This window comes from Micropterus dolomieu, linkage group LG07, assembly GCF_021292245.1.
Source record: "Micropterus dolomieu isolate WLL.071019.BEF.003 ecotype Adirondacks linkage group LG07, ASM2129224v1, whole genome shotgun sequence".
NCBI lineage: Eukaryota > Metazoa > Chordata > Actinopteri > Centrarchiformes > Centrarchidae > Micropterus > Micropterus dolomieu.
Genome location: NC_060156.1, coordinates 13,730,072 through 13,748,693, shown reverse-complemented (window position 1 = coordinate 13,748,693; position 18,622 = coordinate 13,730,072). Strand labels below are relative to the sequence as shown.

The 18,622-nt window shown below is 40.5% G+C and overlaps 2 protein-coding genes across 4 annotated transcripts in view; both read right to left on the bottom strand.

Annotated features, from left to right (window-relative positions):
- Window positions 1–920: 920 nt before the first annotated feature.
- cdca7a (cell division cycle associated 7a) lies at window positions 921–5,164 on the bottom strand. The gene is made up of 10 exons (XM_046053795.1): window positions 5,019–5,164; window positions 4,017–4,157; window positions 3,794–3,916; window positions 3,500–3,700; window positions 3,317–3,394; window positions 3,030–3,221; window positions 2,780–2,908; window positions 2,541–2,690; window positions 2,313–2,449; window positions 921–2,219 (listed from the first exon to the last, which is right to left on the bottom strand). Exons 1-10 carry the CDS (start codon window positions 5,037–5,039, stop codon window positions 2,186–2,188), a joined length of 1,206 nt encoding a protein of 401 aa, XP_045909751.1. The 5' UTR covers window positions 5,040–5,164; the 3' UTR covers window positions 921–2,185.
- A 658-nt stretch (window positions 5,165–5,822) lies between these two features.
- The window catches only part of zak (sterile alpha motif and leucine zipper containing kinase AZK), a 26,306-nt gene continuing 13,506 nt past the window's right edge, over window positions 5,823–18,622 (bottom strand). For 2 of the 3 annotated variants that reach the window (XM_046054309.1, XM_046054310.1), the window contains 12 exons: window positions 16,189–16,263; window positions 15,984–16,090; window positions 13,948–14,083; window positions 10,374–10,418; window positions 10,247–10,277; window positions 9,995–10,134; window positions 9,821–9,883; window positions 9,568–9,657; window positions 7,488–7,604; window positions 7,260–7,334; window positions 6,934–7,084; window positions 5,823–6,753 (listed from right to left, as the gene is read on the bottom strand). In XM_046054309.1, the coding sequence (XP_045910265.1) occupies window positions 6,041–6,753; window positions 6,934–7,084; window positions 7,260–7,334; window positions 7,488–7,604; window positions 9,568–9,657; window positions 9,821–9,883; window positions 9,995–10,134; window positions 10,247–10,277; window positions 10,374–10,418; window positions 13,948–14,083; window positions 15,984–16,090; window positions 16,189–16,263 (1,743 nt within the window). In that variant the 3' untranslated portion in view covers window positions 5,823–6,040. Of the gene's footprint in view, window positions 6,754–6,933; window positions 7,085–7,259; window positions 7,335–7,487; window positions 7,605–9,567; window positions 9,658–9,820; window positions 9,884–9,994; window positions 10,135–10,246; window positions 10,278–10,373; window positions 10,419–11,501; window positions 13,073–13,947; window positions 14,084–15,983; window positions 16,091–16,188; window positions 16,264–18,622 lie in introns of those variants that run through there. The other variant, XM_046054311.1, reaches the window with a different exon arrangement.

Below are 18,622 nucleotides of genomic sequence, written 5' to 3'. Positions count from 1 at the left end.
CAGTCTCTGTAGCCATATTCTCTCACTACTGTGACCCCTGAATTGGAAGCAGACATGAACTTCAGTTCTTTTACTTAGTAGTTTCAACACAGAGTAAATCCTCTCAGAGGAACTGTAAGACCAAGACCAAAAGGGCATAAAGTTAGGCCTCTCATTTGCCTGCCACATTGTTCATAATTTTCTACTGAATATTGTAATGGAAAAAGATAAATATCAGCCTGTGTTTCTTAAATACTGCAGAGAATGTAATTTGGGTACTAATTTACAGATTTTTGTGCTAAAACAGTTGAATTGATAGAAAAATAATTAACAGTTTTGATAATCAATTGTTTATCTTTTATCAAACAAAAAGGCCAAACATTCACTAATTTCCAACTCACTCAAATGTGAAGATTTTATGCCCTTTCTAGATTAGAGCATTTTAAATTTTAGGCAGTTGGTCAGAGAAAATTCTAATGGTCTTTTTCCCCCAATATTTTAATACTATAAGCTATACTATTAACTGACAGATAATTCATTATGACAACTATTTGCTGCCCTTCTTGAGTTTCTTCTCCAAATTTACTGAATTAACATCAAAACTCAGTAAATTATTTTGTATTTTATTTGTTTAGTACCTTTAATGCAGCTTAATACTGTTGTAAATTGTAATTATCTGACCCACGAAGCCCCGTACAAGGATAGTGTCATCATTTTAGCCAGATAAGTCTGTTTTACTCTCTGAAGGAATGCAAACTTAATATAAACACTGACTGTAGCTAGCCAGCCGTGATGGAAACATTTCCGGCATTTACACGCCAAGATCTTCAATCACCACTAGCATTCAGGATTTCTCCAACATGTTTCAATAACAGTAATTACAGCTGCCACTGTTCTGGATAGAGTGATGGTCAAGCCAAAGAAAACTGATAACATGATTCTGCAGTGATTAACGCTTTAATGAAAATGTACAGTAAAGCCAATGAGCACAAAGCAAGCATCGCATCATAACAGATATTCCCATTATCAGTTCCGCATTACTGTTTCCATTAACTGTGCAGTGCCTGATAAATACAAGCAGCAGTAAGATAACCTCCACTTGCCATTACACTGAAGAAATCTCAACCGTTGATTATTTTGAAATAGTATCATATAATCACAGAATGTCCTGGTGCAGGTCGAATGAAGTACATTTCAAAGATGAACGACACAAAGGTTAATTCCATGTCATTTTGTGTGGAGTATTACACTTCTGAACAGAAAATGCAGGCCATAACTCTATTGCCACTTCAGTGGCACCTTCAACCATTCCCACTTAACAGTGTAAGGCAGAAAATGAGGCAAAGAGACTGGAGCAGAGCGAGAATGTGCTTTAACAGGATAAAATGATTTACAGGTATGAGATTCCCATTAGAGTGTGCTAATTGTTTCCACACCATTAGTGACAGTTATCTAATGAAGGATATTTAACCAGGCACTGTAGTATATCACACAGTTCCTCTCTGGTTAAAGTGAGAGGCAGTGGACCCCAGTCTATGCCCTTTCCACCTGCACCACCATAGTAGCATGCAGATCATTGGATCATTTCTACAGGACATCTCAACTAATGCAGTTTGTTTGCTTTTTGGGTTTCTACATTTACTCATTTACTTTCAGCAGACTTACAAAAGGCCATGCAACTTGTAAAAACACAAGCATAAATTGGAATAAGAAAAGCAAAGCCACAAAAATGGATCCCAATGTCCAACTGTGCTGTGTAAAATCTATACATTTAAAACAATGTAAAATACAGTAAAGAAGCCTGAATTTTTTTTGCAACAGGCGGGTTAAAAAAAAAAATAGATACCTGCTATGGGATATGTACACCAATCATCTTAATATTTAAGATCACAGACAGCCATCAAGAAATTAAGGTTGAGACAACCTTAAGTTTACAATTAACCAGTCCTAATGTAAGGGTTCAGCTCTTGAGAACGGACAGGAAAATGTGCGAGACAACAAAAACCATGCAAGCTTTAGACTGGAGAGAACCACTATCTGCTCCAGATGTCAGTCAATGTTTAAAACTTATGTGAAAAATCATAACAGGAACAATAAAAAGCACTGCTATAATACTTAAAACACTGAACAATATCTGAACTGTGTGTATGTAAAAAATGGTCAGAGCATGTCAGTCAGGTCCAGGATCAGCTGCTTCCTCCATACTTCACTCGCTGATCTCTTCCAGCTCCTTTTTCAAGCTGCAGTGAAAATAACAGAACCTCCATGTTAAAAAACAGACATTTAAATATATAAAAAAGAATGAAAATAGACTTTACAAATGGTCCAGTCACCTTTTCAAGTAGGCGTGAACATTATCAAAGCCGTGATATTTAGCCAGATAAACCAACACTCCTGTAGCACAGCGACCATCTCGGGCCCTACAGAAGCTGCAGTTACAGATCCCTCTGCATGGTGGGCACTGCCACTCCTACCACAGACAATGAGAATGAAATCAGTCAGACCTCCCTAACACACACATGATCAAATGTGAATACAATATTATACTTTTAGGTACTCACCGGGTTCAGTAGAGCGTCGCGGACCTCCTCTCCGTAGCGGTTACGGAGACAGGGGCCGCAGAACTGACCCCTCACCCCGACACACTCTGGATTACGGCAGTTGGTTTTTGTGTCGATTGTTTTCTGGCGGCACTGGTGACAAGTGGTTCCCTAAAAATAAAGAGAAATTTTTTTATCTTCTTGCCAAACATATGCAGATGCTCAAATCTTTTCAGCATTACAGTGAATGTGGGACCTACAGTGGAGCTGTTGTAGACCTTCTCCCGTACGTTGTGGCAGATGCTCTGCAGCTCTGCCTCTGTGACGTCCTCCACGGGCCGCACTACATGAGGGATGGCCTTGGAACCATTGAAGGAACGGCGACGAGGCTGCATATGAAATTAATGTGGTTAATCAGAATGTGATTAATCCCCATAGCGCATACATTAAGAGAATTTGAAGCAATGCAAAATGTGACAAGATGCACAGACTGTTTGTGATCTAACTTACTGGCTCATCTTCTTCCTCATAGTAGCGGCTTTTGCGGACCAGGCTGAACTTGTCCTCAGGCTCCTCCTCTGGGGTTGGGCTGGGGGGTCCATCCACCAGTGTGCGGGAACGTGTGTGGGGTCGAGACAAGCGCTGCGGGTTTCTCCTACATGCTCCTGGAGTTCCCATGGACCGCCGAGGTGCCCGTCGAGGCTAAGTAGTTATAGTAATAGTACCAATTAATACAGAGCATTGATGATGCACCATGTGGACAGATTCAAATATTTATCTTTATCAGGTCAACTTACCGTAGTGGAAGCAGACATTGCCATCCGTCCTGGGAAGAGTCCAGGTACTTTGTTCAGCTCTGCCATGAGCTTTGCAAGCTAAAATAAATAAATTATGAATGAGATACAGCACAATGAAAAGGGAGGCTGTCCTGGTCAAAGTTCTGTTCATAGTACCAAATAATGTGAGGCAGCAAATTGTACCATTGCTTTGTTCTCCTTAATATTCAGGGCTCTCTTGTCCATGACGTTCCCCTCTTCCTCAGAGTCGGAGTCCTGGACTTTAGTTTTATGGAGTGGTTCAGATGCAGGCCTCTTCTTGCCTGTCTTCTTGGTTGGGAATGTCATGGCAACCGTGAGGATGTTGGACCTGCGGCCACGTCTCGGAGGTTCAGAGTCTACTTTCTGAAAGAAAACTATTTATGGTTAGAAAAAAACTTTGTGGGGTCTGATGAAGTTCTGAAATATGTTGCAATTTTATTTCTCCTAAAAACTTACCATGGTCTTCATCTGACTGCTGATCACATTCTCCTCAAACCCGATGCATGAATCTTCCTCTAATGTAGCCTCAAACACCTGGGGTTTCTCTGCCATCCTCCTCGTCTGTCTTAAGCTGCCCCTCTAAACACAGACACAATCTTCAGATGGTGCCACAGAGACCTTACACATTCACCACCATTTGATAGAAACCGTATTTTACTTTATAGTATTTTATTGCTACCGTGTTTGCAAAGCCTCCATCAGAGCCAAAGCTATCACAGCTGTCATCAGAGGAAGAGGAGGAAGTCTCCATGGGAACCAGCGGGACGCTGCGGAAGCTCCTCAAACTCATCCTGGTAGATGGAGGCTGGGCCGCCAGTTTCTAGTGTAGGTAAGTTTGGTAAGATACAAAAGTGCATGGGAAAGTTTCTGTGTCTATTTAATACAGTTTATTAAACTACATAGTTAACATGTCACTTGAGGATACTATAGAAGAGACAGACTATTAACCACGCAATCAGGTTGTGTTACACATAAAGGCACTAACTTATGAATTAACATTTTCATAATTTGCAATTTTGTGATCTTGTTTGCTAAGCTTTAAATGGTTTGTGGTAGGGACAAAATAATGATTACTTTCATTATCAATTAATCTGACAAACCTTTTTTAAATGGCTAAAGCCCAAGTTGACATGTTCAAACTGTTTTGTCAAAAAAACAGACCAAAACAAGAATTAATTTTAATATTTATATAATAGAAGCTTAAACCAGAAAATTTTGTTGTATGTTTAAAAAGCTGGAATCAGTGTTTTTGTCCTTTTTTGCTCAAAAAATGACTTGAATAATACATTTACGTTACATTTTCTGTTAATGGATGAATCCATTAATGCAAACGTTTCAGTTAGCAAAATGTAATGTTATATAATCTGGTCCAGTATATTTCAATACAATTAACATGGACTTCAGCCATCATAAGTTAAAAAGCTAACATTAAAGTTAAAGTAACCTCCATATTAACTAAATTAACATTACCAAAGAGGTGTAACATTAACTTATGTTACTAACTTAACTACTTAAATCATTCAATCAAGTTAGTAAGTTAAGGTTGTAGTAACCATTTGAGGAAATGCAGGACTTAGTGTAAGTGTAATGTTACTGTAACAATGTGGTCAATACAGAATGTTAAAAGAAAGAAAATTTAAAAAACACACTGTTATTTAAAATAGATTCTGGGTTTTCTTACCTTGGAGCGTGTGGCTGGCATTTTCTTCTTATACTTTTCCTAGCAACACAGCAACACCCAAACACACCGTGCAGCAGCTCTGCGGTGAACAATGCAGGACCTGCAGCGACACGCAGCCCACTCTGTTCATTTCCCGCGCCACCGGAAAGTCCTGACAGCTGCATAAAATGTAGTCAGGTGGTTTCACAAAATAATAAACTTTCTGTGGACATATGGGGGGCAAATGCGTAACTGAAACTCATTATTAACATTTTAAAATGTGTTCGATATTTCTTGGAATAGTCAAACTTAACTAATTTATAAGGCATTTTGGGAAGGAGAGCGGTGTGTCTTCCATGTACTTTGCCGTGGCGCGAATATTTTACTTGTTGATTTGCATACAAGGCGGTAAAAATCTCTTTCCAACTTTTCAACTATTAATAGGTCATATCTTAAAAGTGCATTGTGTGTGCTTAGACATATGGTTCAGACGTAAGTTAAGTAGTCACTTTTATGCAGACCAGATATTATAATATAATATATGTAAATGTCTGTATTTGTTGTTGTTGATGTGTTCAGTTACACTTGGGTTGTTGATAAATGCATTAAAGGAAGATTTATTGACCATTGGAAAAGAAGATATAAAAATGTAATTTACTAAAACTAACAAACAGGGAATAATAAAAGGTATCAGACTGGCTACAAAAATGAGATAAGACAGGAAGTGGATTTGACTGAAGCACAATAACAAGGCTGTGGTGGAGCACACCCAAATATTGTATAAAAAAAGGGCACACCAGACCAAATAAAACTTGCAATCCTGGATTTAACCATTGTCACACATTTTTATTAGTTTGACAGGAGCCAGTTTTTAAATAAACACACATGGTACTATTTATACATACATTGTAGGCATCAGTGTGATTATCTACAGTATGTAGTTTATGTTTGAAAATGCATTATGCAGACATATGTAAAACCTTTTCAGTGCATAACATGTTATAACAGCATAAAAGAAGCTGTCAGTTCATTTGTGGCTCACATTACGTTCTTCCACTGATGCCACGCCCTCCCCTGCCCCCTTTCCTCTGTCGACCTCTGACTTGTTTATTGTCCTGACGTGGTAATCTTTTCTGTCGCTCCACTTTGATCCACCCTCCATCGCTGGCTTTGGCGCCCTCTTTTTCCTCACCAGGGTTTTCTGTCACAGATGATATACCTGGTATACTTGGTGTGACACTGTAACTGTTGGACCTTGGGCGACCTGGCTGCCGTGAGGACTTGCTGGTTTTATTATGAACATAGCTACCTCTATTATTGGTCCATGCATGTCCCCTACCCTGCCCCCCTCCCACAGATAATGTGTTGCCAAAGTTGTTGTTTCTGCGGCGGTCATGCACTGCTCCAGCACTAAGCGGGCGCTCTCGTTCCCTCTCTGAGGCGCTCTCTGACGTTGTGCTGGAAGGGCTGCTGCCCTTTGACCCAAGATGGAGTGGGTAGAGTTTGGCCGACAGGCTGGCAGTTGGCGAGGAACTGCGTGAGTCGATCCAGGGAGGTACATGGATGCGGTTTGGAGAGCGACGCACAGCTGCAGCATAAGAAAACCCATGGCTTTCATGTGCAGACAGGAAGTGAGGCAGAGTGAGGGGATCAGAGCTAGTGAAGGCAGTCAGAGCAGCAGTCGTCTGCAGAGATTTCTGGGTCATCATCTGCCTCTGCCTCCGCCTTACATTGTACATCCATATGGGATCAATATCTAAAAAAGATGTGGATTGATAAAAATAGGAGCACATTCTGTGTTTTAATACTGTTCATTTGTGATATCTCGAATTCATAGGAAATTCACCAGCAACAATCTTTATTTGTCCAGCAGTGAAAACTGTTGCTTTGGCACTCTTCAGGTCAAAGACAATACAACTATAATTAAAACCATTACCTGAGTTAGACTTGTCCCCGGGGTTACAGTCTATGTCAGCTGGTGCTGTTTCAATGACGAGCTCCACAGTCTTGATCTCGTCTTGTCCACCAACGAGACTCCACGTCACTGGACAGCTGTGTCTGGTAGACTTTGGTGACTTGACATCATTCTGCAGTGTCAGGTCAAAAAAGAATATAAGGATATTTAGTATGAAAAACAATATACTTGTCGCACAGGGTTCTGTGATTGCCTTTAATGCATTATCAAATGTATATTTCAAATGAAGAATGTTTAGATTTGCATTGTTTTGCAAGGTGCCTCCCACAGCTGCTGAAATGACTCACCTCATAATTGACTGTGTAGTCCACTCTCTGGTTCTGCTGTATTCCAACAATCCATTTGTCCATCACAAAAGGCGGCTGCAATGCAATCACAGTAGTTCATTAAAAAACTCTGAATATGTCAACCACAATACAACAATCCTACAGGTAAAATGCACCATTTAGCACTGACTGAAACATGAGTGGTCTTGTCATTTGTGACTTGTTAAGGAAATGCATTTCTGACGACACCTTAGTCATCCGCAGGATTTCCACATCCTGTCGGTTGGCATTAAAGATGACATCTTTGATGTAGGTTACTGCGACATCGTCTCCATCAAGTTCCATATATATCTTCCATTTGCAGTCCTAAAAGAAAAGAGCTAATGGTGAGATAATGTAAGTGTGGTCTGGCAGACTTAGAAACAACACCTGATGTATGGAAAAGTTTATAATTGCAGGATTCTGTGTGGAGAACTTGGTTACTCTTGTATATAAACCAACAGCACAACCTAGAGGTTGTTTAATGGTAGTGGCAAGTTATTGGCCACAAGGCCTCATATTGTGAGGGAGGAAAGAAATTATAGCATAAAAATTATACATATATAGCAGGGGGGCAAAAATAAGAAAATTAATGTGTATACTATATATGAAGCAGAGTAAAGGCATTGTGAAACACCTTATTTAGAGAACTGATCCTAATGGAAATCATTTTTTCACTTTACTATACTGATACCTCAACATGAAATTTTTGCATTTCATAAAATTAATATAACAGAGAGAAAAAAACAAATTACAACAATATCAAATATTTTTTATGTAGACATTGTAAATTCCATTTGATCTTATCATTCTCAGTGGAATCCAGGAGGAATATTTTGAAGAAGGAATCTGGTCCATTTCAAGTGAAAAGGGTGAAGGATGAGTTGTTGCATGCAGGACACATCAAATCCTCTCTAGGCGGCACAAATCTGAACAATTCCCCATCCCTCTTCTCCTGCATACTGAATGCTGACGAAGCAGTAATGATTCTGCCAATCCCCAGAAGCTGGCCACGAAACCACAGGTCACTGCTTAACCGCGCAGGGTTCATGGCACAGGCCAATCCATTGTGTAGTGATCACAGAGAAAGACATCAGAGGAGTGGCACTAACACACTCGTCTGAGGAGCCCTCGCCCTCTCCTGCATCGTCCCCAGAGGCTGGAAACGGCACAAAGGGGAAGCTTCAGCAAGTCTCTGGCTCAGAAACACACCAGTGGCCCTGCGCTGGCCTGGTGTCTGCACTGGACGGTCGCACTGGGTCTCCCAGGTCCATGCTAGTCTAATCACTCCAGCAGAAACAATGTCTGGTAATGATGCCTAGGACCCGAGTGCGTCTAATGACAACTCATACATAATTCAGCACCTTTCACTTGGCTGCACGGTGATATCCTCATTAGTAGGGGACCCTCAGTGGCTGTCAGATGGTGGCCGCACAATCGCAGGCCCTCATTTTGTCTTTGAGAAGTGCAGCTGCTTCCATGACATCGCCAGCAAAGAGGGGCGAAGAAAAAAAATTCAGTGCGGGTTTGTTTTATTTAGTGCAAAAAACCTTCCAGTTTGTAAAAACAAGGCTGACACGGAACCTGACACCAGGCAGGGGAAAATAATTAGCTCTCATTTTCTCAGCCTCCTGTTTCCTTCTCCCTGCTGTGTTTTCTACCCACTAAACCACCACATGTCAGAAGAAATGGGAGGCAATTAGCAGGCTCGTTTCAGCCCTGCCGAACACACTGAAAGAGGACTATTTATGATGGGACAATGAACAGCTGAAAGATTAAATAACGTTTGCCTTTTAAAAAGAAAATGACTTCTGGCTAAATGGGCTATTTTTGATTAAATTCAAACAGCAAGTGAAGAGCCACCCTTTCTCCACAGTTTGAGACCCTAACAAAGGGCCGTGAGCAAGTCGAGCTGGATGTGGTACATGGCTGAGAATGAAATGTTTATTTGTCTGGTTTTACACATGTCTAGTGATGCCTTTAATGGCCAGTGTAACAGCCATTACCATGAGTCCTCAGAACAAACAGCTTCAGTACAAGGAGGCTGAATCAATCACGGCAAAAAATGCGATTCTGTGCATCCATTTACACGGTAACAATTATTGCCAAAGGTATTAAAGATGTTAACAATTAATAACAACCCTGATCAATGCAGACAATATTTATATGTGATTGTCCTCAATTTTTTGGATGCCCTTCACAGAGCGGATGATGATCTACATCAGATGCTCACAGCTGCAGAATATGTTGATGCAATCTGTGTATGTGTTTCACTACAAACCAAACGTACAGATCTGCCAGTTCCGGGTTTCCAGTGGTACCCAAACACCAGCTCCAGGTTTACAGTTTTACTCCTCTCCACCTCCTTTTCCAGCTCATCCTGGAAAGAAAATATGGTACATGGTAGAAATATTATTTTACAGCTTAGGGTTGTATAATGAGATGAAGGGTTGGGGTTAGGCCTTGGCCCAAATATGCAGTGTACTAACCCCCCCCCCCACAAACAAACAGCTCCTTCCAAAGATAAAGAAGAAACTTTATACCTTCAACAGAGGCGGGAAGTGGACGAACCCAAGGTAATCATTAGTTAGCTTTTCAATTTCACCCTGCCAAAAAGAAAATGTAAGATTCACTATCAACAAGCATAGATCTCATCCTGTAAATTATGTGTGTGGATAAAAAAAGACGGTTGTGGTTAATGATTAACTGGGCCTTGCCTTCAGGTGCATGACGTGACCTTTGGACTTGACCCCCATGTCCCGCATGTCGTTTTCTGTGAGCAACAGCAACCTCCTTCCGGTAATGTGATTTTCTTTAAACAGGTCAGCATACAGCTGCATGCCACATGTACCTTCCCCTGAGATAGAAAAGGATACAGCCAGTTTCATAAACAACAGATCACAAATAAAGATTCTGAAGCTCTCATTAAAGACAATCTTGAAACAACTTCAAAAGGTAAATGGACAAACCTGCGCCAAACATTTGCTGCATCCAGAAATACTGCAGGAATAAAAGGGTAATATATTAATTTTAATAGTAATGGTGTGAAAGCCTAAATAAATACATTAATTATGAGTTAAATAAAATGAAACTGACCACATGCTCCTCTGTCCATGTATAGATGTCAAGGGTGGGCAGCAACTGCATAAAAACAAACAGACAAATAGAAGTAACAGCAATAGAACATGGATAGATACAGACACTATGAAATATGTGTGTATTTAGGACAGACAGATCTTAAAGTAAAAATCCCAAGAATCCCAAGTAAATGTTATTAAAATGAAAAATAGCCATGTTTCCATGTCTTCAAGGCCATTGCTTTTCCGGTTATTGTGCTGTGTGATTATGACGCCTTGCCTCTAATGGTCTATATCAAACCGAAATGTCCATCTGACTGATCTAACATGATCTATTTGAATGATAAATAATTTATTGCTCATTAAATGTAATCAGGCAGAAACTTGCCAGCCAAAATAAAGATGTCATCATTGTGATCATGAGACTGGTGTGTAATGACATGAAAATTGGAGGAACGATGACTAAATGAATGAGTAATCCCCATTCACTGTCTTCTTCCCACGACATCTGATAACAGCTCAGATTATGAACTGAATGTTGTTCTCAATAGACAGTCGCTGCCTTACATTTCAGTGCAGCCCGCCGCCTCATAAAGCCACTCAGCCTGCAGCGAGTTCCGCCTCCTCCAGTGCTGCGGTTCGGAAGTAAACTGATTCAGAAACACTCTGCTACTGCCAAAGTTTCACTGGAGTGACTTAACATCACTTTTCAGGCAGCATATTGTACTGTATTTCATGAATGTGCTTCTTTTATTAAGATCGGTGGCATGTTGTTGTCAAAAGTAACTGTTCTTTTGTTTATAATATATGTGTGGAATCTGTGGCGGGGGAAAAAAGAGGAGACTTTGAGTTGGGTGTAGTTCATACAATTCTGCCCCCATGTGGACTAAGTGGATGATTTGCAACCAGACTGTGAATGCCAGGAGTTACACACTGCTTAATATCACAAAAGGTAGCTCAACAAAAGTGAAGCAATATATTTTAGAATGTTATTAAAATGGTGTCAACCACACTCTGTTCTGTCTTCAAACACAAAATGTTTGGCAATAATAGTAGTAATACAACATAATTCTCGAAATGAAATATTTGTCCTTTCATCACTATTATTATTGGAAAGTAATAAAAATCAATCTTAGAGAGACAGATCGGCAGGGAGTTGAAAGAAACTGATTTATTGACAAAACTGGATGCAGGAAAATAAGTCACATCAAGAAGCTGCTAGTCATGTAATTTCGGTGGAAGTACGAGGAGACAACTAACAAGTGTGGAAGCCGAATGTTTCAAGAAGCCCTAAGTGTCTGTGTTTCACATGGGGACTTTGACCATAAATACTGGTCAGAGTCTTTTTTTAATTGTTATGTCTAGTCTAGTATGTATTGGGCTTGATGGCACAGGAGTACAGGCAACATTTGAATAGGAATATTAGCTCATGGCAGGAAGCTAACAAGCAACAACACAGGAATACAGAGGATTACATCCTCATGAGACTGGCTGATGATAACAAGCGAAGGGGACAATTTAATGGGCTATGCTCAAGGAAGCATGTCCTTCCCCCAGATGAAGCATAATACCTAAATGAACACTAATGCTAATACGATTTCTTCTACTGTAAAGTGCAGGTCTTGAGGCTAATATTCAGTTAAACCATATGATGTCATACTGTTTGTAAAATACGTCTACAGAAGAAAATTATTCTATTAAAACTGACTTCTTGGGTAAAAACTGTGGCTTCTGATTGAGGCCTCCAATTCAGAAACATTCTTATTATTAAATATTATATCTTTATTTCTTAATACTTCAAAATCTTTTTCTGCCTATGAGAGAAACCTGTCTTGAAAAGTAAAATGTAAAATGAGAGAATGACGCTGACAGTCACACAGGGAAGTCCCTCTCTCCTGCTGTTTTGAACCTGGGTCAGTCAGAAGAAAAAACATGTACTTTCTCATCCTGGTAAGAGAGTCTCAACAACTGCACTCCACCACATCCAGAACAAATTGGCCAATCTTAATGTCAGCAAAATGTCATTTCATCATAAAAGCCTGGCCTTCTCTAAGCAACTGGCTCACGTGGCTCTTTCTTCACAGCATGGCACTATACATCCAGTACATTAGGCATACAGTGAATGACATCCATAATATCCATAGGTGGAGGGCTACAAATATATTCTATAATGTTTTTCTGAACTAAATTCAGCTATTTCTGAAGGTAAATCATGAATACCTTGAACAAAGCAGAAGAAATAGTATGCCAAGATATGTTTCCAAAGGACAAAGTAAAGATTATTGAAATGACAAAATAATCAACATGACTTAAAAAGCAATTCATTCAGAAGCAGTGCTTCCAATACTGCATTAAGTGAGATCACAGTATTTGAGCAGCTGTGGCAGGACCGAACGTCGGAGAGCTTTATTCACTGTCGTCAGACCATGTGAAGCGTCCCATCCCAAGAGTCATGTTGATTTTGTGTCCTTCTCTGACACAGCTCGACATGGAGGAGTTCTGCCTGGCCTGCATGTTGACCTGCATGCCCGAGTGCAGGACAGGCCGGCCAAAGTCCAAGGAAAACACGTCCTCAAAGCCTTTCATCATGGACTGCAGATTCACCTCCTCGTTACTGGAGGATGTGATTTGACACGACATCTGTGAACTGTTTGATTCCTCCGTCTTAGACTGATAGAACGACTTAGTACTTATCTTTTTTGCCACAGGTAAGAAGAGCTGAGAGGCAGAGACAGGTGGAGAGTGGGGACACAGGGGTAAAAGAAAAGAAGAGAGGATAGAAAAGAAAAGAAAAGGAAGTAATCAGTTTAAAAATACAAAATAATTGTAAATAAGAAAAGTGGACAATTTTAACCCCAATCCAAGATGTGATTTAGAAAACTAGATGGTAAAGAGAAGTTCACAGGACAGAACAACAGAGTATCAGGGGATAGGAAAAGAAAGGAATTTATTTTAGTGTACTTGATTCAAGGACTTTGTTGACTATTTCAAACTCAAATTATACAAAGTGTGTTTTGTTGAGTGACAGCTACACACTGTGGCATTTGGTCACACAAGAGTTTAAGGAAACGACCAGTTTTTGTTCACAGAAACACAAGTAAAAACAAGGAAAACTAGAACATAACCTGCTGTGTCTTTTTGCATGCAAACAATACGATGCAGGCAAATAAAAACTGTGAACTGCGGGTCAGACGCGGGGCGCTCACAATTGAATATGAATTCTAGTGGTCAATGCAGCATTCACTCAGTGGATCATAATGCTGTGCTTGTTGGGAAACCATGCACTAAATTGCACATATACTATACCACACTACACATAAATGCAGTACTGCCAATAATATACACCACCCATAATGTTCTCATAATGTGTTTTTTCCTTTACTTCTAATTTCACAAAATTTATTTTCACTTCATCGCTTTCCCGTTTCAACTACACCCCAGAGGAAGGTAAATTCTGTCCCGCTTCTAATGGTTTTAAGAAAACACACGTGTGAACAGCAGTGTAAAAGTGAGGTGCTAATGCAGTGACCACTTGACCGCTGTCCTGAGGGTGAAGTTGGACTAAGGTGGAAAGGGGATAACGAGGAACTCACTGGGCTGTTGGACTGGTCGATGAGTTTGCGCTCCCACATTTTTAGACGCCGCTCCCGCTCCTTGAGCTCCTGCTCTTTGGTACTCAAGTCTCTCTCCAGCTTCTTAAGTCTCTCAAGTGTAGCTTCAATCTCAAACCTGCAGTACACGGCAACACAATGTCAGCAATTTAAGAAATATCTTCACATTGAAAAAAAACTTTTGTTCTATAAGTACAATTCTGACATGATTTCAAAAGTACGACAAAAGCCAAAAATGTGTTAGTCATGCGTTAATACACATTCGATGCCAGAGACATGTGGGATTGACTCAGTACACTACAGTAATTGCGGTCATTGAAATGAAGGCACATGTCAATATTTGGCATCTTTGAAACTTTGGAGTGTCCACTAGAATGCGAAATGGACTTGTGTGGGTTTGAACAATGTTTAGCTGCCGGTGGGTTAGTCATTGCAAGCAGTTGCCAATTTAAGAGGTTAATGAGATCTTAGCTTAAGCTTTGTTTTGTTTTTTTCATGGGATTAATCACCAGCCTTATCCTTTAAACAACTGAGGAATAGTGAAATGAATCACAGTTAGTGTGCCAGGACAACATAACATAACAACATAAAATGACACTCCCTCACAACCCAGTGATGCCCTGCAGTCAGAAGGTGATTAGTCCGTGTCTGAAGCTTTGAATACCAAGGACAGGATTATGTCTCGTGTTCACTTCATGCGGGGAAGTTTGTTTTGCCCAGCAGGTGGGGCTGCACAGTGTGTCATGGAAATCCATGCTGAGCTTCAGCCCAACAAAAACTTTGTTCTCACACTTTCTGTTTATAAACACATGTAGCCCAGGCAGGAAAGCCCATCCTTACTACTCCCCGGTCCTCCGGTCCTTCCACCCTGACTCGTCCCACCTCAAAATATTTCCACTCTTGCTCAAATTCCTTGCTCAAGAAATCCAAATCAAAACTCATCAGGTCAAATTTTTAATAAGATTTTAATTTAATATATCCAATACTTTGGAATATGACTGAATACCAGCAAAACTAATGACTTTCCCAGCCATTAGCTCAAAGCTCCACTAAGTGCAGCCTTATATTGCTTCTTGCATGCCTGTAGACTTTGTCTTGTTATACTATACATTCCTTCCGAGGGTAAAAAGGGCTACTTTCCTACAGTTTGCACCCAATATGGATGTGAAGGCTCTCAAACACCCTTCAAGCCAATAGTCCACACTTGATAGAAATGGTTTCATTTAAATAAGCTACAGTAGCCAACACAGAGCCAAATTGTGAAAAGCATATCACTGCACTAAAACTTGTATGCTGTATCTATTTCTTAGTAATTCATCAGCTAAATTGAGAAAAATAAGAACAAGCCTGACAGATCTCACTACTCTGAGGTCAACCTTACATCACTCTGGTGAAGCTGCCTCCTGTTCTGGTCACCCACAAGCCTCTCCTTCCATTTTCAGCCAGCTAAGCTTATATCACACCTCTTGATCTACAACAAATGCGTCTTTCTATGTCACACATTCTCAGTTTCTGTTTTCCAGCAGCGAGATTCGCTCCATCCTGCTCCACCTGCAGATGGCTGCCTGGACATGATGCCACCAGCACAACTTCTGAGGAAAAACCTCAGAGCACAGACAAGCCCCGCAGAGAGGCAGACAGAGAATAAAGTAACAGCTGAGACTCAGGCTGTGCTGAACATCACCAAACCTCCAGCTGCTCATACAACCCAATTAAACACTTCTACTTGAAAAAGATGGTGATTATTTTTAGGGCCTTATGGGTAAGGAGAGGAAGTATATCCAGATGGATGATTGTTTAGAGGTTTTCATGCCTTTATGTAGCTATCAGTGTAATTATTAAAGATCTATATGCACAATCTCAAGTCTTTTTTTTGTATTTCACAGCCCCCATCAGCTACATTTACACATCATTCTTTGAAAACAGTTGCACATTTCCTTAGGCTGAGGCAATATACTGGTGAAAAAAGAGAGTTATAAATACATTTACTGGGCCTGGAGAATGGCTGATATCATTACCTCCATTCAGCCTTGTTGTGAAGGAAAGAGTTGCACTGTTGAGGAAGTTGGCTGTCATTAGACATGGACTCCAAAGTAGACAGGATTTGCTTGAACATCGGCCTTTCCTAAATCAACAAACAAACATTTGCTCTGTGTGTGACTCAAATAAAAACATTCATATGTTGTTAATATGCATGCTATTGTTGCTTAGTGGATCACTCACTTTTGCCTCTGTTGCCCAGCAGTTCCTCATGAGCTCAGCAAAGCTGGAAGGACAGCCACTAGGGATGGTTAACCTCTGAAATGCACACAGTGAAGGATGAGCTGCTGGTTAGTCAACTGAACTAAACCAAAGAGAGGATTAAACCTTGACATTTTGGAAATGTACACTTATTTCCTTCCTTGCCAAGAGATAAATGAGTAGATTGATACCGGTCTCATGTGTGTAGGGTAAATATGAATCTACATCTAGCAATCGGATAGCTTAGCTTAGCATAAAAACTGGAGAAGGGGAGACACTGTCCTGGAGTCTCCAATGGTTACCTGGTTGCCTATCAAACCTTGCAGTGACAAGACTCCAGGAATGCACTGCACCCAGGCAACAAAAAGATAGAAGCGTTATTTAGTGAGCTTAAAGCAGATAAAGTAACATAAAATTTTCTTTTGAACCCTGGACCATTTGTGCACTCAGTGTTTACTTGCTCCAGCCAATGATTAGCTTTAAGCTAGCTACTAATGTACGAGCCAACCTTGTGTGTAGGAGTGTGCCTTTGTGTTTGTGTGCCAGCTAAGCCTCTGACTGAACTCAGAAATCACCAGAAACTCCAGTTCTTTCTGTCATTTCCTGTCTCTCTCATTTTTTCTCTTTTCACTGAAGGTTTGGAAGTCCCAGGATAAGCACACAGGCCTATTTTTAAGCTTTAGTTGAAACATATGAAACTCAAGTGAATGCATCTAACTGAGCCCCCATGTCTTTCCATTGACTTTGTTTGTTTCCAGTCTTTATGCTAAGCTAAGTTAACCATCTGCTGACTATCCAAGGAAGGTTAAAGTCAATAGCAGCTGGACTTGGTTGAAAATGCTTGAAGATACTTTCAATCAAGTATCTTCAACCAAGTCCAGTTGCTATCAACTTTAACCTTCCTTGGATAACTATGACCTGGATGACTGAGAAACTTCACAGACATCTGCTGACTGTAGCTTCATATAACCATGCAGACGAGTGGTATCAAACTTCTCATCTAAATCTTGGCAAGAAAGCTAATGTGAGTATTTTCCAAAATGTCTATTTCCTTAACATTACATTTGACATCTATGACCCCAAGCAGAGTCATAAATTGCAGTTGAGACTGTTCTGACATATATACTGTATATACAGTATATACTATATACACAGACACACACACACACTGTGCTATTTCTATGAACATTTTCCAGCTGCAAACCATATAAACGTAAATGCTCATTGTTGTTTGTCTATGTGTGGCCCTGCGATGGACTGGCGACCTGTCCGGGGTGTACCCCGCCTTTCTCCCAATGTCATCTGGGATTGGCTCCAGCCCCCCGCGACCCAGTATGCAGGATAAGCGGTTGACAATGGATGGATGGATGGATGGATGGATGGATAGATGGATGGATTTGTGTCATGAGGGAGGGTGCGACGAAAGTGAATGAACACCTTATATCAAGGTGTGCATGATTATTAGTCAGCTTCACTACCTCAGGTAAAATGGGCCCAAAAAGAGGTTTAACTGACTCTGAAAAGTAATAAATTGTAAAATGCCATTCAAATCAATGTAACACCCAGCAACAGCTAAACTTTTGAGGCGTGACCACCGAACAATCAAACATTTTGTTGGGAATAGTCAAATAGGGCGCAAAAAGCACATGGAGAAGAAAAGGCACAAATTAACTGCATAAGTCTTGAGTAGAATTACAGTGCCTTGCGAAAGTATTCGGCCCCCTTGAACTTTTCGACCTTTTGCCACATTTCAGGCTTCAAACATAAAGCTATAAAACTGTAATTTTTTGTGAAGAATCAACAACAAGTGGGACACAATTATGAAGTGGAACGAAATTTATTGGATATTTCAAACCTTTTTAACAAATAAAAAACTGAAAAATTGGGCGTGCAAAATTATTCAGCCCCTTTACTTTCAGTGCAGCAAACTCTCTCCAGAAGTTCAGTGAGGATCTCTGAATGATCCAATGTAAATGACTAATGATGATAAATAGAATCCACCTGTGTGAAATCAAGTCTCCGTATAAATGCACCTGCTCTGTGATAGTCTCAGAGGTCCGTTTAAAGCGCAGAGAGCATCATGAAGAACAAGGAACACACCAGGCAGGTCCGAGATACTGTTGTGGAGAAGTTTAAAGCCGGATTTGGATACAAAAAGATTTCCCAAGCTTTAAACATCCCAAGGAGCACTGTGCAAGCGATAATATTGAAATGGGAGGAGTATCAGACCACTGTAAATCCACGAAGACCCGGCCGTCCCTCTAAACTTTCAGCTCATACAAGGAGAAGACTGATCAGAGATGCAGCCAAGAGGCCCATGATCACTCTGGATGAACTGCAGAGATCTACAGCTGAGGTGGGAGACTCTGTCCATAGGACAACAATCAGTCGTATACTGCACAAATCTGGCCTTTAT